General features: G+C 44.9%; 1 protein-coding gene across 2 annotated transcripts in view; it reads right to left on the bottom strand.

Moving 5' to 3' along the window:
* Positions 1 to 17179, bottom strand: part of RHOQ (ras homolog family member Q) — a 24454-nt gene extending 7275 nt beyond the window's left edge. For both annotated transcript variants that reach the window (XM_054196522.1, XM_054196523.1), the window contains exons 1-4: positions 16959 to 17179; positions 16730 to 16788; positions 889 to 1053; positions 41 to 136 (exon numbers count right to left, since the gene is read on the bottom strand). In XM_054196522.1, the coding sequence (XP_054052497.1) occupies positions 41 to 136; positions 889 to 1053; positions 16730 to 16788; positions 16959 to 17103 (465 nt within the window). In that variant the 5' untranslated portion in view covers positions 17104 to 17179. The remainder of the gene's footprint in view (positions 1 to 40; positions 137 to 888; positions 1054 to 16729; positions 16789 to 16958) is intronic.

Genomic DNA, 17179 nt, shown 5'->3' with positions numbered 1-17179 from the left:
TTTTTTGCTTCTTGGTTTCATTTAGGAGTATCCAGTTTACCTCTTTTGCCAACTTCTGTCCTTGCTCCACAGATGTGGGCTTCTCTTTCATATCATTGAGTCTTGCCAGAGTTTTCGGGTCATCACGAAGATCAATCTAGTAAGAAAGATTGCAGTCACGTTGGAATACTTTTTCTAAACAAAAGTCAGCAGACTATACAATACCCTCTTTTTAGAGCAGACTTATTTTATGGAGTATTGCATGTATAAAAATGGAGTCGTCATGATACAGATTGTGGACCCTTCCTGATCCAAAAGCCCTGGAAACTTAGGCTATGAACTACTACTACCTTTAATCCAGAAGGAACAAACTTTTATCCTGTAATTCAGTTCTTCAGTTAGACGTGATCATCTCAGAATACCAGCAAGTACATCCAACAGTGGCAGAAAGATTAACCCAAACATAATACCAACATGTGGATCACTTTGCAATTGAAGCCCAGTCCACTGCCCACAAGGAGGACGAGGAAATGGTCTCACTTCTCCCCTTGCTCCTTTGCTTCAGCAAATACTGTATGTAACCAATAGTTACAGACCCAAGTAAATTCCAGTAACGTGGGTATGAACAAACAATTTTATTCCTTAAGTCCCAGGACTTTATAGAAAGTCGCATAGAGAGATGCAGCCAATCTTGCCACCCAGTTTACAATCTATGTATTTTAACAAAATGGAGGTTGCTCATTAGAGAACAACACAGATCTAGGTTCTTCTGCCGCTTCTAAGTTTGTTCCTCCAAAGCCAGAAGGAGATGCTGCTCAGGTCCTGTCAGGCCTGAACTGCCAGCCCAAAGAAAAGGCACCATACAATGATCTGAACTGTTTAAATAAAGTAGAACAGAACCAGATATACCTGTGTTCCCACTAGTAAAAAGGGAACATTAGGTGCATATTCCTTCAACTCCGGTACCCACTCTTCCTTCACATTTTGAAATGAAGCAGGATTTACCACTGAGAAGCAGATAAGGAAGACATCGGTCATAGGATAAGATAAAGGTCTCAGACGATCATAGTCTTCCTGAGAAAGAAAAATTCTGTTATCTGCAATATTAAACCGTTGCTTGTATTTTGTTAATTTCAACAGTTATATTCAGAAACTCGTCACATTTTGTTGAAGCAAACTTTCTGAATGTTTACAACTCTTCCAGGTTAGTTAGTGTGGCTGTTAGAGCAAAATCTGTGTATGAGGGTAATTATATGTGAATATAAATATAAAAAACCCTGTGCGTTAGTACCGATAGAAACATACTTCTGTACAAGAATATACAGAAGACTACCCTTTAAGAAGTTTTCACTTAAAGAAAAAAAAGAAAAGCTTATGGTTCCAACATACTTGCACAGCAAAGGTTAGCATTTGTTTGACCAAAGAGAGTAAGCAGATGTGACTGCTGTAGAGCCATCCAGGTTGTACAAAGCTAGGCTATATTTAGGCTATTTAACACACTTAAACGTTCTATTTTGGAACACATGTAGGGGTGATATTTAAGTCCGTCCTTAGAATTTTCTGTCTCTTAGAAACCTTACTGTCCTGTTGCTAATGATCAGGGCACACGAAGTAAGGATCAGAAGAGACCTCTTTTGTCCAGACTCTGTTTTCTATAAGCAAGCCCAGCAAAGAGTGGGAAGGAACAGAAATTAAAGATCAAGAACACTACCAGGGGAACATTAATGCCTTTCTTTTTTTGGGGGGGCGGGGGGTAGGGAGGAAGAGTTAGTGTGAAAAGATTATTATTTGGGTCATTTCCAATCATAGCATTTAAAGCCACCAGTCCTACTGCCAGGGCATACAATACCCTGGCAACAGAGGTACCTAGGAGCATGGTTCCTACTGTAAGACAGAGTCCCTCTAGCAAGAGAGAAAGAAAGTGGCTTTTGCCATATTTTTTAGCTAAGAGCAGGAGGGAACATGCTCCAGCTTCTCTCTGCAAGGCTTCCTTTGGTCTATGGCAGTGAACCAATGCCCTACCATTCCTACCTTAGGCTTTTTTTGTTTCTATTTTTAACATAGATAACAAAGACTGAGCCCAGGCACTGCAGAGACAGCAAAGAATGCCGGTTTTAGACCTTCCCTTCCACAATAAACACCAGTTTATTGTGGCTGCTGCAGCAGCCTCCCTCTTCCCCATGCAAGCTCCCCATCTTAATTAAATCTCACAAATACTGGAACAATTTGTTCATTAAGTGTAGAAACAGAAATGTAATTCAACTCCATGTTTGAAACGAGCCAGAAAATTAAATTTTTGTTTCCTTGGCAACTGTCACATTACCAGATTACTAACCTATAGTTGCACCCTCAAAAAAGCCCCTTCATTGATTAGTTGTTAAGTTTTAAAGATGGTTGTCACTAGAATTTCAGAAAACATGTGAGGACTTCCTCAGAACAGTTTCTGCTAGACCCACCTTTTCATTTGGAAGTCAACAGCTATGGGAATAGGGCCGTTACCCTCATCGTGAAATGGAGAAAAGACATATGGGAACAAGCACCAGAGTAGATTCTGCACTAGCAAGGAAGGAGACAAATTGGCCAATACTCTTCAGTGTCTATTTACACAATATCCTCATTCGTAATCAGTATTCGCATGTGCCATTTTGATTGCACGCTCTGCTGCCATTCTTGTATACTCTACAGTTTTGTCAGTAAATTAGAGCATGCTTAGCTGTAAACATGGGCTCCCAATTTCACAACGGCAGTAACTGAAACTACTGTGAAACTACAACATTTGACAGGCCTTCTTGAAGATCAGTTGTTTCCCTGCTAGTGTCAGGCTCCTATCCTGTTTCAAAAAAAACCCCCACTGTTACCCATGTCTTTTCCACATCTGTGGACATTGATCATAGAAGGCAGAAATAACTTTTAAAAAATCACAACAGCAACTTGAAACTATTTAGCATTCAATCCATTTTTTTAAGCATTTTATGTTTCACATTTACTACTGAATGCAGTTATATCCTGCTCAGGGTTGCCACTCTGTTTTCTAGGGTGGAGATCAAAATCCTAAAAGAAGCTTCCCAACTGCAAATTACACTGGTCCCTGGAGTACAAAATCTGTATGCAAGAACACGCAGGCAGATCTGTCAGTTGCTCTCAAGTTCAGCTCTACTAAATCATATGCTGGATATTACCGAAAGGGTTTTCTTAAAAAAAAAAAAAAAAAAAAGAGAGAGAAATTAGTTTAAAGTTGTAATTTATTCCTACTATCACAGAGTTGCCTTCACTACGCTCAGCGTTTTTTGAAAATCTCACACCTGGGTTACAATAACTAGAGTACTGCCTGCATTAAATATTGGAATGGAGAAAACATTTCATTGTCACCAGAAATTACTGTTAGTCCATTGACCTTAAAATACCTCTTAGTTAATCCACTTCAAATTACAGATGGACCTTTTATTCGTAGCAAATGCTAATCGTTTTCTGATGTCGAAGCCCAGTTACATTTGCACGGTTTACTTCAAAACTTCCGTATTTCATTTATCTTTTAACATCCCATTAGATGCAAATCCTTGTATGTTTAGCCACACCTTGGTACTGCACCTTACTTCCCAAGTATTCATCAGCAGTCATCTGGGAGCCAGCAACGTTACCGCTTTTTAAGGCATGTGCATTGCTGAACTCTTTTCCTGTCCCTGCATCTATTTATATGCCTTTTGATTTATACCCTCTTCCCTCTGCACTGGGCACGCTGTGGGTCCATCCTCTGTAATCAAGAAGTTAAACTGAAGGCAAGTAGAGTGTGATTGGATACATCACGTACCGCGGCCAAAGATGTACGTGGTATTCACTACAGTGACTTCACTGCACTTAGGCGTACTTAAATTAACAGAGGATTTGGCTATGCCCACCAATCCTGCTGCTTGAAAGAAGTCAGTGCTGTCAGGCTCTCCTTTGAACCTTCTCTGTGCTACGAAAATTAGGTTTGTATTGATACTAATAATAGCAGATAATTCTAATAAAGCCTCATGACTAGACTGGTCCTGGGTCCTCCAAAGAGACCCCCTGGCTTAAACGTTACCATCAGGTCATCTGTGCTTAAAGACAAACGTTACCATCAGGTCGTCTGTGCTTGAAGACTCCTTCTGCTCCCCAACAGCCCCTCAGAAACAGCAATCAAACCTGAAAACTTTCTCTGACGTACCTGGCCTAAATAACTGCCGCACTTGGTAGAAGAATCTGAAATACCAAATGAATTTAGACTGAATACTTGAAAAGCCTGGAAAAATCTGATTGCTTCAACTATAATTTATTTCCTGAATCTAGTGTAAGGGAAATAAATGTGGTTTATTCTAAAATTAAATGCAATCGCAAAATCTAATTATACTAGCCAGTCAACATAAATTCCAATTTGAGTGCATGTACACACCACACTGTACAGCAATTAGACTTCCAATCTAATTGGGGGAGGCACTGCATATATATTTAGGCATTAAAAATATTTAAACAATTTAACTGGAATATTTTAAGAATGTGAATAGGATGGGCAAGAAAGCCACAAAGGATCAAAATATGCAGTACAAGTCTCAAAAACTCCAGGCTATAATAGTGAAATGGCTCATTCTCCAACATACTCTGGACTTCAAAACAAAATTGTTCGCTGTTTGCGGAAGCAGATGAATACGGATAGATAATCATGCTGAAAATATGGGAGCTCTAATAACTTTAAACAAATCGGATGCAAGTATGTTGGCTTAATTAATGTTATATGGAGCTGTGATCCCTATAAAAGATACTCCATTGCAGCAGGACCATCCATCATTTACCTGGCATCTCTGTGGAAACCCAGGACAGCTGCCAATAGAGAAGAGACACGGGAAAGGAGATGAGATGGAGGAACTAATCACTTGACCTGGCTTCTCAGCTACAAACTGGGAAGGACTGCTCAGGGGTTTTGTTTTGTTTTTAAGAGGGGAGGATGGAAATTCATGCTTTCACATTTTCATTTCGCCCTAGTTTTGGTATTCTGTAGGTAAGTCTAGCATTGCCTTTATCTTAGCTCCTTAAAATCTCTCCCTGAGGTCTCTTTTTCCCTGTTACAGTCCCCAATAGTCTGCCTCTGAGATTTTCTGCTGCCTTGTACTTAAATACTGAATGATTGATTTTCACCATATTTTGGAAGTTCAGGTGGATTTGTTTTAACCTGTCCAAAATGTGGCTATTTCTTTTCCTGGCATTTACCTGATCAAAAACAGAGGTCTTGAGGAACATTCTGTGTCCAGACTGAAGAATGGTATTGCAATCCTGCCGCATTATATTCTTCTTCATTCCAAGGGTTTGCTCAGGATAAAAGAAGAATGCAGTGCCGTATTTCAAGTTGTACAATTGGTTCTGAACTAATACCCTTGCCCAATTCCATGGATATCAGCTGAGAGACAGAGTTAAAAACACACAAACTGTATTCCTGACTCTGCCACTGACACAATACGTAGCCCTGAGCAAATTACTATCTTCTCTCTGCTTGCATCTTCCCATCTGTTAGGGTGCCCCGTAGGGCTTTGCTAGCTTAATAATGCATTAGTCTTTGCAAAGCACTCCGAAAGCCTTTGATGTACATAGCTTATGTGCAGTGGGATATTTTTTTAAAAATAAACTAAGACAAAGTGAAGACCAATAATTTCCTGACAACCTTCTTGACCCACAAAAAGCATTATTTCCTTGTATTTATTAGAAAACCAAAGTAAGAGGTGCAGGCATCCTGAGATCCCATAGTGTTAGAGTCCCTGTAACTCCCCCGTTTTATGGTATCACGCTTCTCCCTGCCCAGGTTGAAGTGATGGGGACAGAGATGCTTACCCCTCTCAGTAATGTGAGACCACAGGCCACTTTCTCCTCTGGAATGGTGTTAGAGTCTCTCTATCCAATTTGGAGGGATGAAAGGCAATTAGAAGAGTCACCTTTGGAGTCAATACCTTCCCCACAACTCGACCAAGACCTTTGGGGAAATTTATACCTCTCAGATCTGCTGTTACAGGCAGCAAAGAAGATGTTAACCTAGATCTGTTTGTTTCTTGTTTTTTTTTTTCCTTGCAAATATGAGGGCTGGCATCTTTAAGCAAATAGGAGAAACTGAATTCTGGTATGTCATTAACATTAGTGGCAGGGGCCCTGAGCAAGGTATGTCATGCTTGTGTTTTAATCCCAGCTCAGTGATTTTATGTGTTTTGCAGCTTAGGAAAGAAATGCTAACGATACATCTCCAGTTACGTCATACTGACATACTCTTATAAACAAAAGGATAAGCCTATTTCTTTTCTGTTCTGAGAAAGTATAAAGTGGATGAGGGGGAACAAAATAAGTCTTGCCCACTGGAATCAAAACCACAGCTCAACAACTCTAGGTTTGTGATCTCTGCGTTAGCAACCATCTGTTGCTTTCACAGCTTACACCAGCAATCGCAAGGGGAGGTTCTCACTCCCAACCATCTGTTTTTAGAGGGGAAGCCAAAAATAGACATTGGGCAGAGTTGCTGGAGGAATCCAACCTTCATGCAGTGAAGGGTAATGAGTGCTGCTGCTCAAAGGGTCGCAGTGAGGCACGCATAGGGAAGGAACTAGCTGGTTTCTGCAGAGCAAAATCTCAGCTAAAAGTTCGAGTTGTAACCCATTTCATAGTAGGGCTGGGTAACGATAGTCAAAAGTCCTCTCTCAATAAGAATCACCAGGCTTTAATTTTTGAAGTACATTTCAAAGCTATCCTTCAAGACTGCATTTTTCATAGTTTTCCTGCCTGAAAATAAATTTCCATTTCAGAAGGCCTGCGGTAATTTTCAGAAAAAATAACAAGTGAACCATAACTGTCGGTCTAGCACGCGCCCCAGGGACTCAGTACCAGCTCATTGTTACCCCAGTGGACACATCCTGCTGTCTCCCCCAGATTATTTGGAATTAAAAGGCTGATGTGCAGCTTTGCCGTAAGCACCAGGCAAAGCCTCCGAGAGCAACTGCCTGCTGCAGAAGCGCGCCAGGAAACGGGCTTCACCCCGCTGAATCACCCTGTGGTTTCTGATTCTACGAGATGCTTGGGTGGGGGAGGAGAGAGAGGGAAGTGGCCTGTGCTGCCCCATGCCAAGCACAAATTGCTTCCCTGGCTAAAAAAAAAAAAACAAAAAGCTCTCCAAATTTTTTCAACCCAGGCTGTGTAAGGCCGTAACCCTTTGCAGGGAAGGAGGGTGGAGAGTCCTCAGGATGCTGCCTTCCTGGCACTGCCACTCAGGAGGCGGCTCTAATGCAGGACTGTGTTTGGCAGGCGGCAATTTGGACTGCCACAGCGTTGCCGTAAAACGACCGCTTGTCCAATTCTGCAACCCAGGCCCCGCTAACACTGATGGCTATGTTCAATTTTTTCAGTCGCCTACATCTGTAGCCACTGGCTCCTGAACATGCAAAACAAGACGTGGTGATTATTCCCTGGCTGCAGGGGGAAAGCACGCTACAGACCCTCTGTCGCTTCACAGGCTTCTGGGCGATACAGCTCGCATTGCTAAGGAAAGCAGAATTGTCCTGTTGTGGCTGGTTCACACAGGTTTCCCAGGGAGCACAAAAAGCTGCCGATTTGGGCCCAGCATCTATTTTTAATTTATAGAAAAGGCTGCAAGAATGCAGGGTAAGTGCTCTTCCATTGTATTCTAAAAATGAAGTCAGCCGATCTGAATCCATCTCTAAATTCCTGTGAGGAGGACTGTTCAAAGGCAGTATGAATTATACATTGAAGAATCCCAGGGTTTGTGAATTATGATTTTTTTTTTTTTTTGACAAAACTTTCCTTCTGGCATATCTGAGGACTCTGCAGCTGCTTACATGTCTGAAAAGCTTTTCTGCATAGAGAGAAATAACTAGGTAGAAAATTGAGCCTAGTAAAATGGATTTTAGAGCATTAGAGACAAGAAGGACAGAATATTCCTTTAATTATACAAAAAAATTGCCTTTAAGTGATCAGAATTGATCCCAGTCTTAATGTGGGATTAAGTACTGTCCAAATCATACACCTTGCCATGTGGTGATGTTAAACCATTTGCCTAGACAGTCTCAACAGAACGCTCCCTCTCCCCTGTCCATCACCACAGCAACTTCAACTTGCTGGCTTCTTCGTGGTTTTCTAAAAGTAGAAGTCCCTGAACTTTCTCTATAAGACTTATTATTTTAGCGTTTGTGACAACAGAACACGGATTTAACTGTTTCACTTAAACACCTTCTACCAGTCGCTTAGCCACTATGGAGCTGCTAAGAAGTAGCAGAGTAACTGCCGAGGGCAGGTCCTTTCTCTCCTTACCCACCAGAAATCACGAGGCTGTGGTGTGTTCCCGTGACGGTTCCTTTACCACCGTCAGTGACCTTATGAACAGCACTCTTCCCACACAGGATTTCCACTTTATCCAGGAAAGGAATTCACCCCAGTTTTGGTGACTGCAGTCATGAACAATCAGTATTTTCCCTTCTTTCAGGTATGGGCAATCAAAGGAAAAAAATAAAATTCACCCTGGCACAATGGACCTGGTCAGATCCTCTGCAGAACCTGTTCTTGTGAAAGACGGGTTCTGAAACTTTATTTTTACAGAAGAAAATTACCATCAGCAAATCTGTTCTCAAATGGAAAACAGACTATGTAAAAGAGACGGTTAACATAGTCAGACATGTCTTTTCATTTACTAACTATATAAATCCTGCCCAGGCAAGAAAGACTGATCCGTTAGGTGTCCCATTCCCTTTTACTTTTTACAAATAAACCCCAAAAGCACATTCTTCAGTCCAGTGTAGAGCAACAGCTTTGTAAGATAGAAGACTAAGCCTTCATGCTGGCTCCTCAAGATTAATTCCCATCACACAGCCTCTCAGAAGACAAAGTGGCTGAGTACTGGTGCCATCATGTGCACATTGAACAAACACATCACGGAGAAAGAGTTTCTGGAATGGAAGGAGTCCGTAAGAGTCTTCTGCACTTCGTTTTAAGTCAAATACCGATTTGTCAGGGCTAACAGCTTCCACTGAAGAACGCGGTAAAACACTCAGTGATTTCACTGCAGCAGATGTTAAGGCAGTTGAAAAACTGCCTACTTTTTTTCTTTCTTAAGTGAGGAATATGTAAGCAATCTCACTGCCCGCGGCTGGGCTATCTGTTGGTCGTAACTAAAGATGCAGCCCGGGTCACGCCTGGCATCCATCCCTCATTGACTCCGCCACTCCATCCCAACTGGAAATCAGACCCACCAGGAAGGAGCATTAAGCCCTACACACAATGTTTTAGCATTTACGGCTACATCTAATTTAGAGCGCAAGCTGCCTGCGGCGCTTTCGGTCTGTGTTTTATTCATCTGGAGCAATAAGCTCACCTACGATGCTGATAGATGTTCCTTTGCTCTGGAGAAGAATGCTGCCACCTGCATTTTTATACACACACCAGCGAGTGCCGGCCATCGCAAAGAATTATTGCACGTGCCACATCATGGGTGCAGCACGGGGCAGAATTAAAACAGACTGCAGACAGTAGCCCCCAACGCGTCAAATGACACAACCTCTTCAAAACTGCTGAAAGCGTCATGTAGCGTTCAGACACATTTTTCTTAACACAAATCATCCAGTCACCAGTCCAAGCCAATAGACTGCTTATAAAACCACAGAACACAGTGGTAAAAAGATACAATTCCCCTTCTCTCTGCCCTCATTCTGCATTTTTTCTCATTAGAGGACGGGCAGTTTTGTTAGAAATGCAACTGCTAATTTGGAGGTTTAAAAAGAAAAGTCCTGAAGCTCTGTCCCAACGCATCCATTTTAGTAAAGTTGGGTTTCGTAGTTCACAATAAAACTGCAGGATTTGGAATCAGTGTGCTTTATATTATTTCTTAAAGCCCAGGTTCCTGGAGTCTCATGATCATATAAAGAAAAATCACATCCTTTTTACCTTTAAATGAAAGATAAATGTCTAGTCCCCCACAGATATAGAGAAAACTTGAATATGTGAAGCCCAAAGGCTTAAAGAAAACCCACATCCAGCAAAGGGCAAAAGAAGAAGTCTCAAACCATTTTGATTTCCTAGGTTTTTTAGGTAGCGGTGTCTGTAGATAGGAATGGCTGACTCATCGTTTTGAATGCCTGGGACTGACAAAACCTCGGTATTGCTGAAGTAAGTTTTACGTCCACTTTGTCCATGTGTTCTCAATAAAGGAACTGGAGCAAAGCTACTGAAATCAGCAATAGGGTGCCTAACACAGAGCGTGGATCAGGCCCTAACGCGCACTATCTGTCCTTCTGCATTGTAGGCCTGTGCTATAGAGGCAGTACTCTAGTCTAAATTATATTTAGTTTAAGATGTAGCGTGGAGGATGAATCAGAAGTTAGGCTATAAAGGAAAAATAGTGCATTTTTTATACTTCACTAAAATATAAAGAGCTCTTTGCAAAGGCAACAGATTTCAATCGAGAAGTCTGACTATGGACCTGCCAAAAATTCCTGAGGTCTCTAATGTTCTCTACCAGAAAAACTCTGCCAGCTCATGCCACCTTGCCCAGTTGTCCCGTTCCCTCACTCTTGCCTCCCGCAGTACAGCCGTAGAGTACGTCATGCTGTAATGAGGGCGGGTACATGCCCCATCTTAAAATGAAGTCGGGAAGTAAGAGGATATGCAACAGCATTGTGTTGGAAAAGCAATAATTATTGCTTGTATTCAGTGGTGCCTTTTTAGCCAGTGATGTTTGGATAGCATTGAAAGATGTCACTGTACCTCGAAGAAATTATAAGGGAGTAAAATTCATAGAGAACTCTGTCACAGACTAAAGGATATCTACCGACTCTTAACCCAGGAAAATGGGATTTTTACTTGACCACGTAATCAATGTGTAGCAAGAGTCTCTCTAGGTCAGTCATCTTCATAGAAATGTGCTTTTCACATCAAAAATTGAAGTTTCAGAGAACTCTTGAACTTGGTTTGCTTTGGGTTCTTTGCTTTGGTCTGCCATTAACTTACTGTTAATTTGGTGAAGACACTCTGGATCTACATTTTCAAACATAACCCTTACATTTGATTTTAGCATAACTCCATGCCACTATGTAGAAGTGCCATGGGGCTTTTGACACTCTGAAAATGAAACAGAACTATCTTGAGTTTGCCACATACATTTAGTGAGTGCTTTTGGGAACTCGGAGCAGCATCTCCCATCCTGAGACTCCCCGATAACAATACTTACCTACCTTTCTAGGAAAGATACGACGCTTTCCAAGTGTGAGTCACAGCTCACAAAGAGGCACTTGAATGTAAGCTTTGCACTGGGAATATTACTGTTGGAAGGCCATTTTTAAAAGCTGATCTGAAGGTAAGAGTCCCTTTCCTTTTAAAGGGAAAGCCTGCCTTTGCTTTAACACTTGTCTAGAAAACTGTCGACACAGAGATTGTAAGGCACTTCACCTCCTTCTTTTGCCTTAAAAAACTGAGATTTCAGAGGGGGACTCTAGGCACGTTTTAATTTTATCTGCACACAACCAGCTGTTGCTGCAGAGCTATTACATCTACGTGGCTGGCAACGTCCTGAAGCAGAGAGCAGCTATTCACAGCCCAGCACGCCGACCAGGAGCGAGGGAGCTCACAGCTTCCCAGCGCCCGCAGCCAGCCCGGCTGGCAGAATGGAAAAGGAGCGAGAGGAAAACGCACATGGGAGGAGGGAGGTGCAGGGCCGGGAGGAGGAATGGAAAGGGGATGGGATGTTAATTGCTAACATTTTGGTTTTAGATCCGCCAAAATGACACTATAGGTTCCGGTTTTTGCAACTCTGCCGTAAAGTGTGTCAGGCTTCGCCTTGTGCCAGACGGTGCCCGCATGTGCCAGGCTTGCGCTGGCAACACGGCTGCCTGGTGGGGGCAACTCGGCAGCAGCAACGTGGTCTGAGGAGGGACACTTCGACTTCACAACCAAGCGGCCACGATCATCAGCAGCCGCCTCTGCTTTCAGTAGGGTACCGAGGTGGTACCTGCTAGACCAGGGCTACCTATCAAAGCCGAGACAAACAGTCAGCAAGGAGTACAAGGGTTACTGCTAGTTCTTGTTTTATTTATAGCAACCACTGCAAGTTTGGTGAGCATCCATTTCAATAACCGCACCTCTACCCCTCTCTCCCACAGGCACATTCACAGTTATAACCATTTGTTTTTTACACCTGGCCTTAACGCAGGCACTGATCTCGCTAATATTTGAGTTAGCTTTATGCACTTCAGCAGCCCGACCAACTTTAATATAAAATTGCTTTTAACATCAGGGCCTCCGTTACAACCAAAAAATCAGTGTGTCTGAATTAAAATGGCTGCAGCTGTAACCAGAGTAGCCATCGGTATCTGAACTGAGAAGAACCAAGAAGTGGTTTGTTCTGCTCTTGCGCTTCAGGTGTTATGTGGCTACTGTTTTGGTGACACTTGAGAAGGCACCGAGAGCTTTATTGTATGAGACCTACAGCTTGCCCTACACGTATTAGGGCCTTTAAGGCAGAGAAATGAAAGTGGAAAGCCAAGGAACACAGTTTACCTCAGCTTTGTCCAACCAGGCCATGCTAGTATCCCAACAGTAAGTGGTGCTGAGGGATAAAAATGTTATTATTAGGCACTGTAAATTCACTCTGCTCCTTCTGTACCGGGCTCTGCACAGCCCGGATGCTGGTTTGGTGCCAAACCAGCCACGCTGTGCCTCAGCTTTTCGCTTCCCAGGGCAGCAGGAGCAGCGCAGGCTCTGCTCCTGCATCCCCCCACCTCCTCCCTGCAGGTCCTGACAGTTCTTCACAGCAAAGACGCACGAGCAGAGCAAGGCTCACACCTGTATGTGGACAGCACATACAGGACCACACCATGAATGAAAATCCCACAGCAAAAGGGACGGAGAGGAGGATGGGCTAGCAGCAGCCTTCAGTCTCCTGTGTGTCCTCCCACTCATCCCGATCATCTGGGACATGGCAAGGGGACACACAGCACACCTCTTTGTTAGCACTTACAGACTTTTCTCCAAAAGGTTTAATATCCTGAGAGTTGGCAGTATTATTTTTGGTATTATGGAAAATCAAAAGTGAAGTTAACAGAACCCTGATGAAGCCATGGTTCTCTTCCCAGGCTGATTTTGCCACGTACCCCTACTCCATGAAGAGCACACCTGACATGCAGTTAGCTTCTCAGAGCAAGAGAGGCTCCTGCAAAGCCAAAGGCCAGTATCACAAGCACCTCTCATTTACACTTCAGTGCAATTGCACTTCAGTGCTCCCAGCTCCACGTGATGCAGGTAGGTTCCACAGTTCTCCTCTTCCTGGGGAAACCAGGACCCCCTCCAAGCCCACCCAGTCTCCGTGCCTGGCTATGAGCAGCAGCAAGGCTAAAAGGAGCTGCTGGCTCCACCTCTGGGAGGAATTGCTGGAAGAATGTCTTCTCGGACACCACCAGCACCGAATTCCCACCCGCTTCCCTGGTGCGGAAGCCTGTGCCCACAGCTGCAAACCCAAACGGGCTGTGAGAGCCTCCACTGCCCAGCAGCTGTACTAGCTATTTTCTGCTGAACCAGGGCCTCAGTATTTTCAGCCAGAGAAAAGCCTGCCTGAATTCACACACGCACACAGGGGGGATGGTCTCAGCCTATAGACCAAAGTTTGTGAACCCCTAGCGTCATTTTTCCCTACTACATATAACTTGGAAAAAAACGGCATTTTAATAGATTTATTCTCAACCTACTTTAAACTCACAAAGATGCGAGGCATTATGTCATCGCTATAGTTACTACACGTGATCCTCTGCATGTTGTGAAGAAGCGAGCTAGAAATGAGTGCTGGATGCCATGAACTCAAAAGCTTGCAACCCCCCTGCCAAAGAGAAGTCTGTCACAAGTTGCTAAATACGTAACCACGCAAGAGACCCACAGGCTGGCAGTCAGTATTTCAGGCTGATGAGCCTGCTGGGCACTAGCTAGAAATCAAAAGGTCTTTAATTCTTGCTCCATTACAGCCTTCCTGCATGGATTTGGAGCAGGTCACAGTCTGAACATCCTTATACCCCCTCACTCCTCTTCCCCCCGAAGTGAGATCTGTAGATTGTACCTTTGTACTCTGTCCGGAGCGGGGAGTATAAACACGCTGAAGGTTGTGAACTGCTTGGATACCACAGCGATCACGCACTGCCAAGTTCTGATAAAATGATACTATCAGGCCAGTGTTTTACAGTAAAAACTATTTGGGGGTGACAGAATTAGAAATAAAAGCCCTGATGTATGCTGGCACAGAAATCCCGACTTTGAGCAGCAAAGAATCTCAGCGGTACAGAAGCCTGTGCAAGCAGCAGGCATGTACCAGATGCAGCACGCTGTTTCCTCAACACAGAGAAGGCACCATCAACTCATGTCTTTTCTGTTCTTTACTATAAATATTTAAGCTTTAAAGTAAGCCTTGTGTTATGGCATAGCTCTGGGAAGATGGGCTTGTCGGCGCGCTCTCTGACAAAGCAGCTAAAGGAATAAAATTGCTGGACTGGCACCTTCACAGAGACTCCCCATGAGCATCTCCCCACTTGTGCTGGATGCTGGGATGGGGCTCCCGTGGGCAGCCCCAGACGTCCACCAGTTCCCCGAACATGCTGAAGTGGCACGGGGATAATGGTAAAGATTTTATTAGCACCGCAAGTCTGACTAAAAGGGGAATTTTGCCAAGACCAGCTATATTCGTAAAGGTAGCCTCATTAAAACACCCTACGTGAGCTGAGGCTCCTCTGAATTAGGCCAGCAAGATCTGGTCCTGAGTATATCAGAAACTGCTTTGTAATTCAAGCTTAGGATATTTCAGCTTCTCAGAATTCGGGGAAAAAAAGCTTACCTCAACTTTTTGCACACCTGGATATAAAATTTCACACTGAAAAGTTTTTCTTAGTATAACAGGAGTATCTTCGCTTGCTGTTTAGCTGCGAACTGGCCGCTTTACCCCACTAGCTTTTGAGGAGGCCAAAGGTCACTCGGTTTTGTACTCAGCACATTCAGGCAGAGTGGGACACCACAAAACCACCTTAGTTAAGGTTACACAGAGCTAACAACACACGCTCCCATTAATAGCAACACGCCAGCACAAGCAGTTTGAGACGGCATCCACAAACAAGCTACGCGTGTGTACAGTAGCGCTAGGGCCGCTTTTACATTTTCCAATGCTCATTATAAAAAATAAAAATAGATGCGTATTAGCCAAATACTTTATTTGCCTGAGCGCTAGATCCTCATTTTGTAAGCATACTTAAGCAGTATTTTATAAGCTGTGTTTTGAACCAACTACTACAGAAAAAAGGGACTACGACAGTAGTAAGAAATGCATTTAGTTGGCATAAATTAGACTAGCTTGTGTTTACGTCAGTGAGATGACAATCATGAGGTCAGCCTTTCTGGGACAGTCTCACCCTTCAGGTATTAGCTTGCTGGAAATGGGGCTGTTTCCTCCAATTCTCACGGAATTCATTTTATTACTGATCTCACTAATAAAATTACTGAAATTACTGATTTGTTAGGCCACAAAGATATTAAAAAATGGTAAAATGCTGCTTCCCTTATTTGAGGATGTATGCAGATCTAAAAAGGTACACTAATTTATTTACACAGCGGTTGTTCAATTAAGTATAGGAAATAACACAGTTAAAAAATATGGCTTCGGTCTATGCCAGTCCAATGAGATTATCTTACTAGTTGCTCTTTACAACGAGGAAGCATGTCTGAGGTCATGTGAGACCAAAACACATGCTCTCATTGCGAGAAGTTTTAATATAAGGAATACACAACTTTACAAAAACCCAGGCAGCACTTCCGTACAATGCTCCGCACCACCCTGGGAGAGGCCGGCACCTCCCGGGGGTCAGGCCCCTCACCAGCTCTTTTGGTTCCGATAAGGCATCTCCGGAGAGCTCGGAGAACTTTAAACTCTGGAGATGGTGCTTGGCCCGCGGCTGGTGCCAAGCAAGTTAAGCTAACCAAGATGTGACTTGAATAAGGGAGCCCTTTAGAAACCGCTACACCAGTGACCCCTCCAAAACATCAAGCATTTTATCCATGATTAAAGTTACTCAAGAGACATGCTGACATAGCATCTTTCACAAGCGGCTGTAATAATCTTAACCGAATGAATCACTTGCGTTGTCTGGGATAGCAAAAGAAACCCGGGTTATCTCAAAGGCAGTGGCTGAGAGTTACATTTTATTGTTTTCCACGTTTAAGCGAAACAACTCTGTAGCTATTGAAGAGCTGCGGAGCGTAAACAAGGCAAGCTGCGGCAGCCTGGCTCTCCATCCGACCTGAGGCGTTCGAGGCACCGAGCCCCCTCCGTGCAGAAGGAGGCACATCTCCCCCACCCGAGGGTCTGCACTCCGGGACGGGGGGGTGCCCGACCGGGGGCGGGCGATGCCCGGCTCGGAGCGCTGCCCTGCCAGCACCGGCACCGGCACAGCCCGGGCCGGCCGATGCCGTGCCGCCCCGGGCCGCAGCTCCACGCTAAAAATAAAGCCCGTCTCCGCCTGCCCGCCCTCGGGAATAAGATCGATGGTTTTGTTTTAAAGCCGGATTTTATCAATCGCGCAGCGCCCACCCCCCCATCCGCCGCCAACCCGCCTCCGAATCGCCCATCCCGAAGCGCAGCCCCGCAAATAAGTTCAGCGCCGGGAGCTGAAGGGAAGGGGCCGGGGGGGGGGTAAGGGGGGGGGGGGGGCGGCGGGCAGGGCTCGGCACTCACCTGGCCGGCGGTGTCGTACAGCCCCAGCAGGTACTGCTTGCCCCCGACGGTAACGCTGACTGCGAGGGGGGAGAAACACAGCGGGTGAAGCGGATGGGGGCAAACCCCGGCCGAAACACCCCACCGCTTCCCCCCACCCCCCCCCCGCCCCCGGCAGGGTCAGGCCGGAGGATGGAAGGATGGAGGGATGGAGGGAGGGAGAGGGGGCCGGTCCCCCCCGCCCGCTCACCTGCGTAGTGGTCGAAGACGGTGGGCACGTACTCCTCGGGGAAGGCGTCGTTGGCGTAGCTCATCAGCAGGCACGTCTTGCCCACGGCGCCGTCCCCCACCACCACGCACTTCAGCATGACCGCCGCGCTGCCACCATGGGCCATGGCCGGAGCCCGCCCTCATGGCCCCCCGGGCGCGCCCCGCCGCCGCGCCGGGCCCCCCGGCATCGCCGCCGCCGCT

The sequence above is a fragment of the Rissa tridactyla genome, chromosome 3 (genome assembly GCF_028500815.1).
Source record: "Rissa tridactyla isolate bRisTri1 chromosome 3, bRisTri1.patW.cur.20221130, whole genome shotgun sequence".
Taxonomy (NCBI): Eukaryota; Metazoa; Chordata; class Aves; order Charadriiformes; family Laridae; genus Rissa; species Rissa tridactyla.
This window is presented reverse-complemented; position numbering and strand designations above follow the sequence as displayed.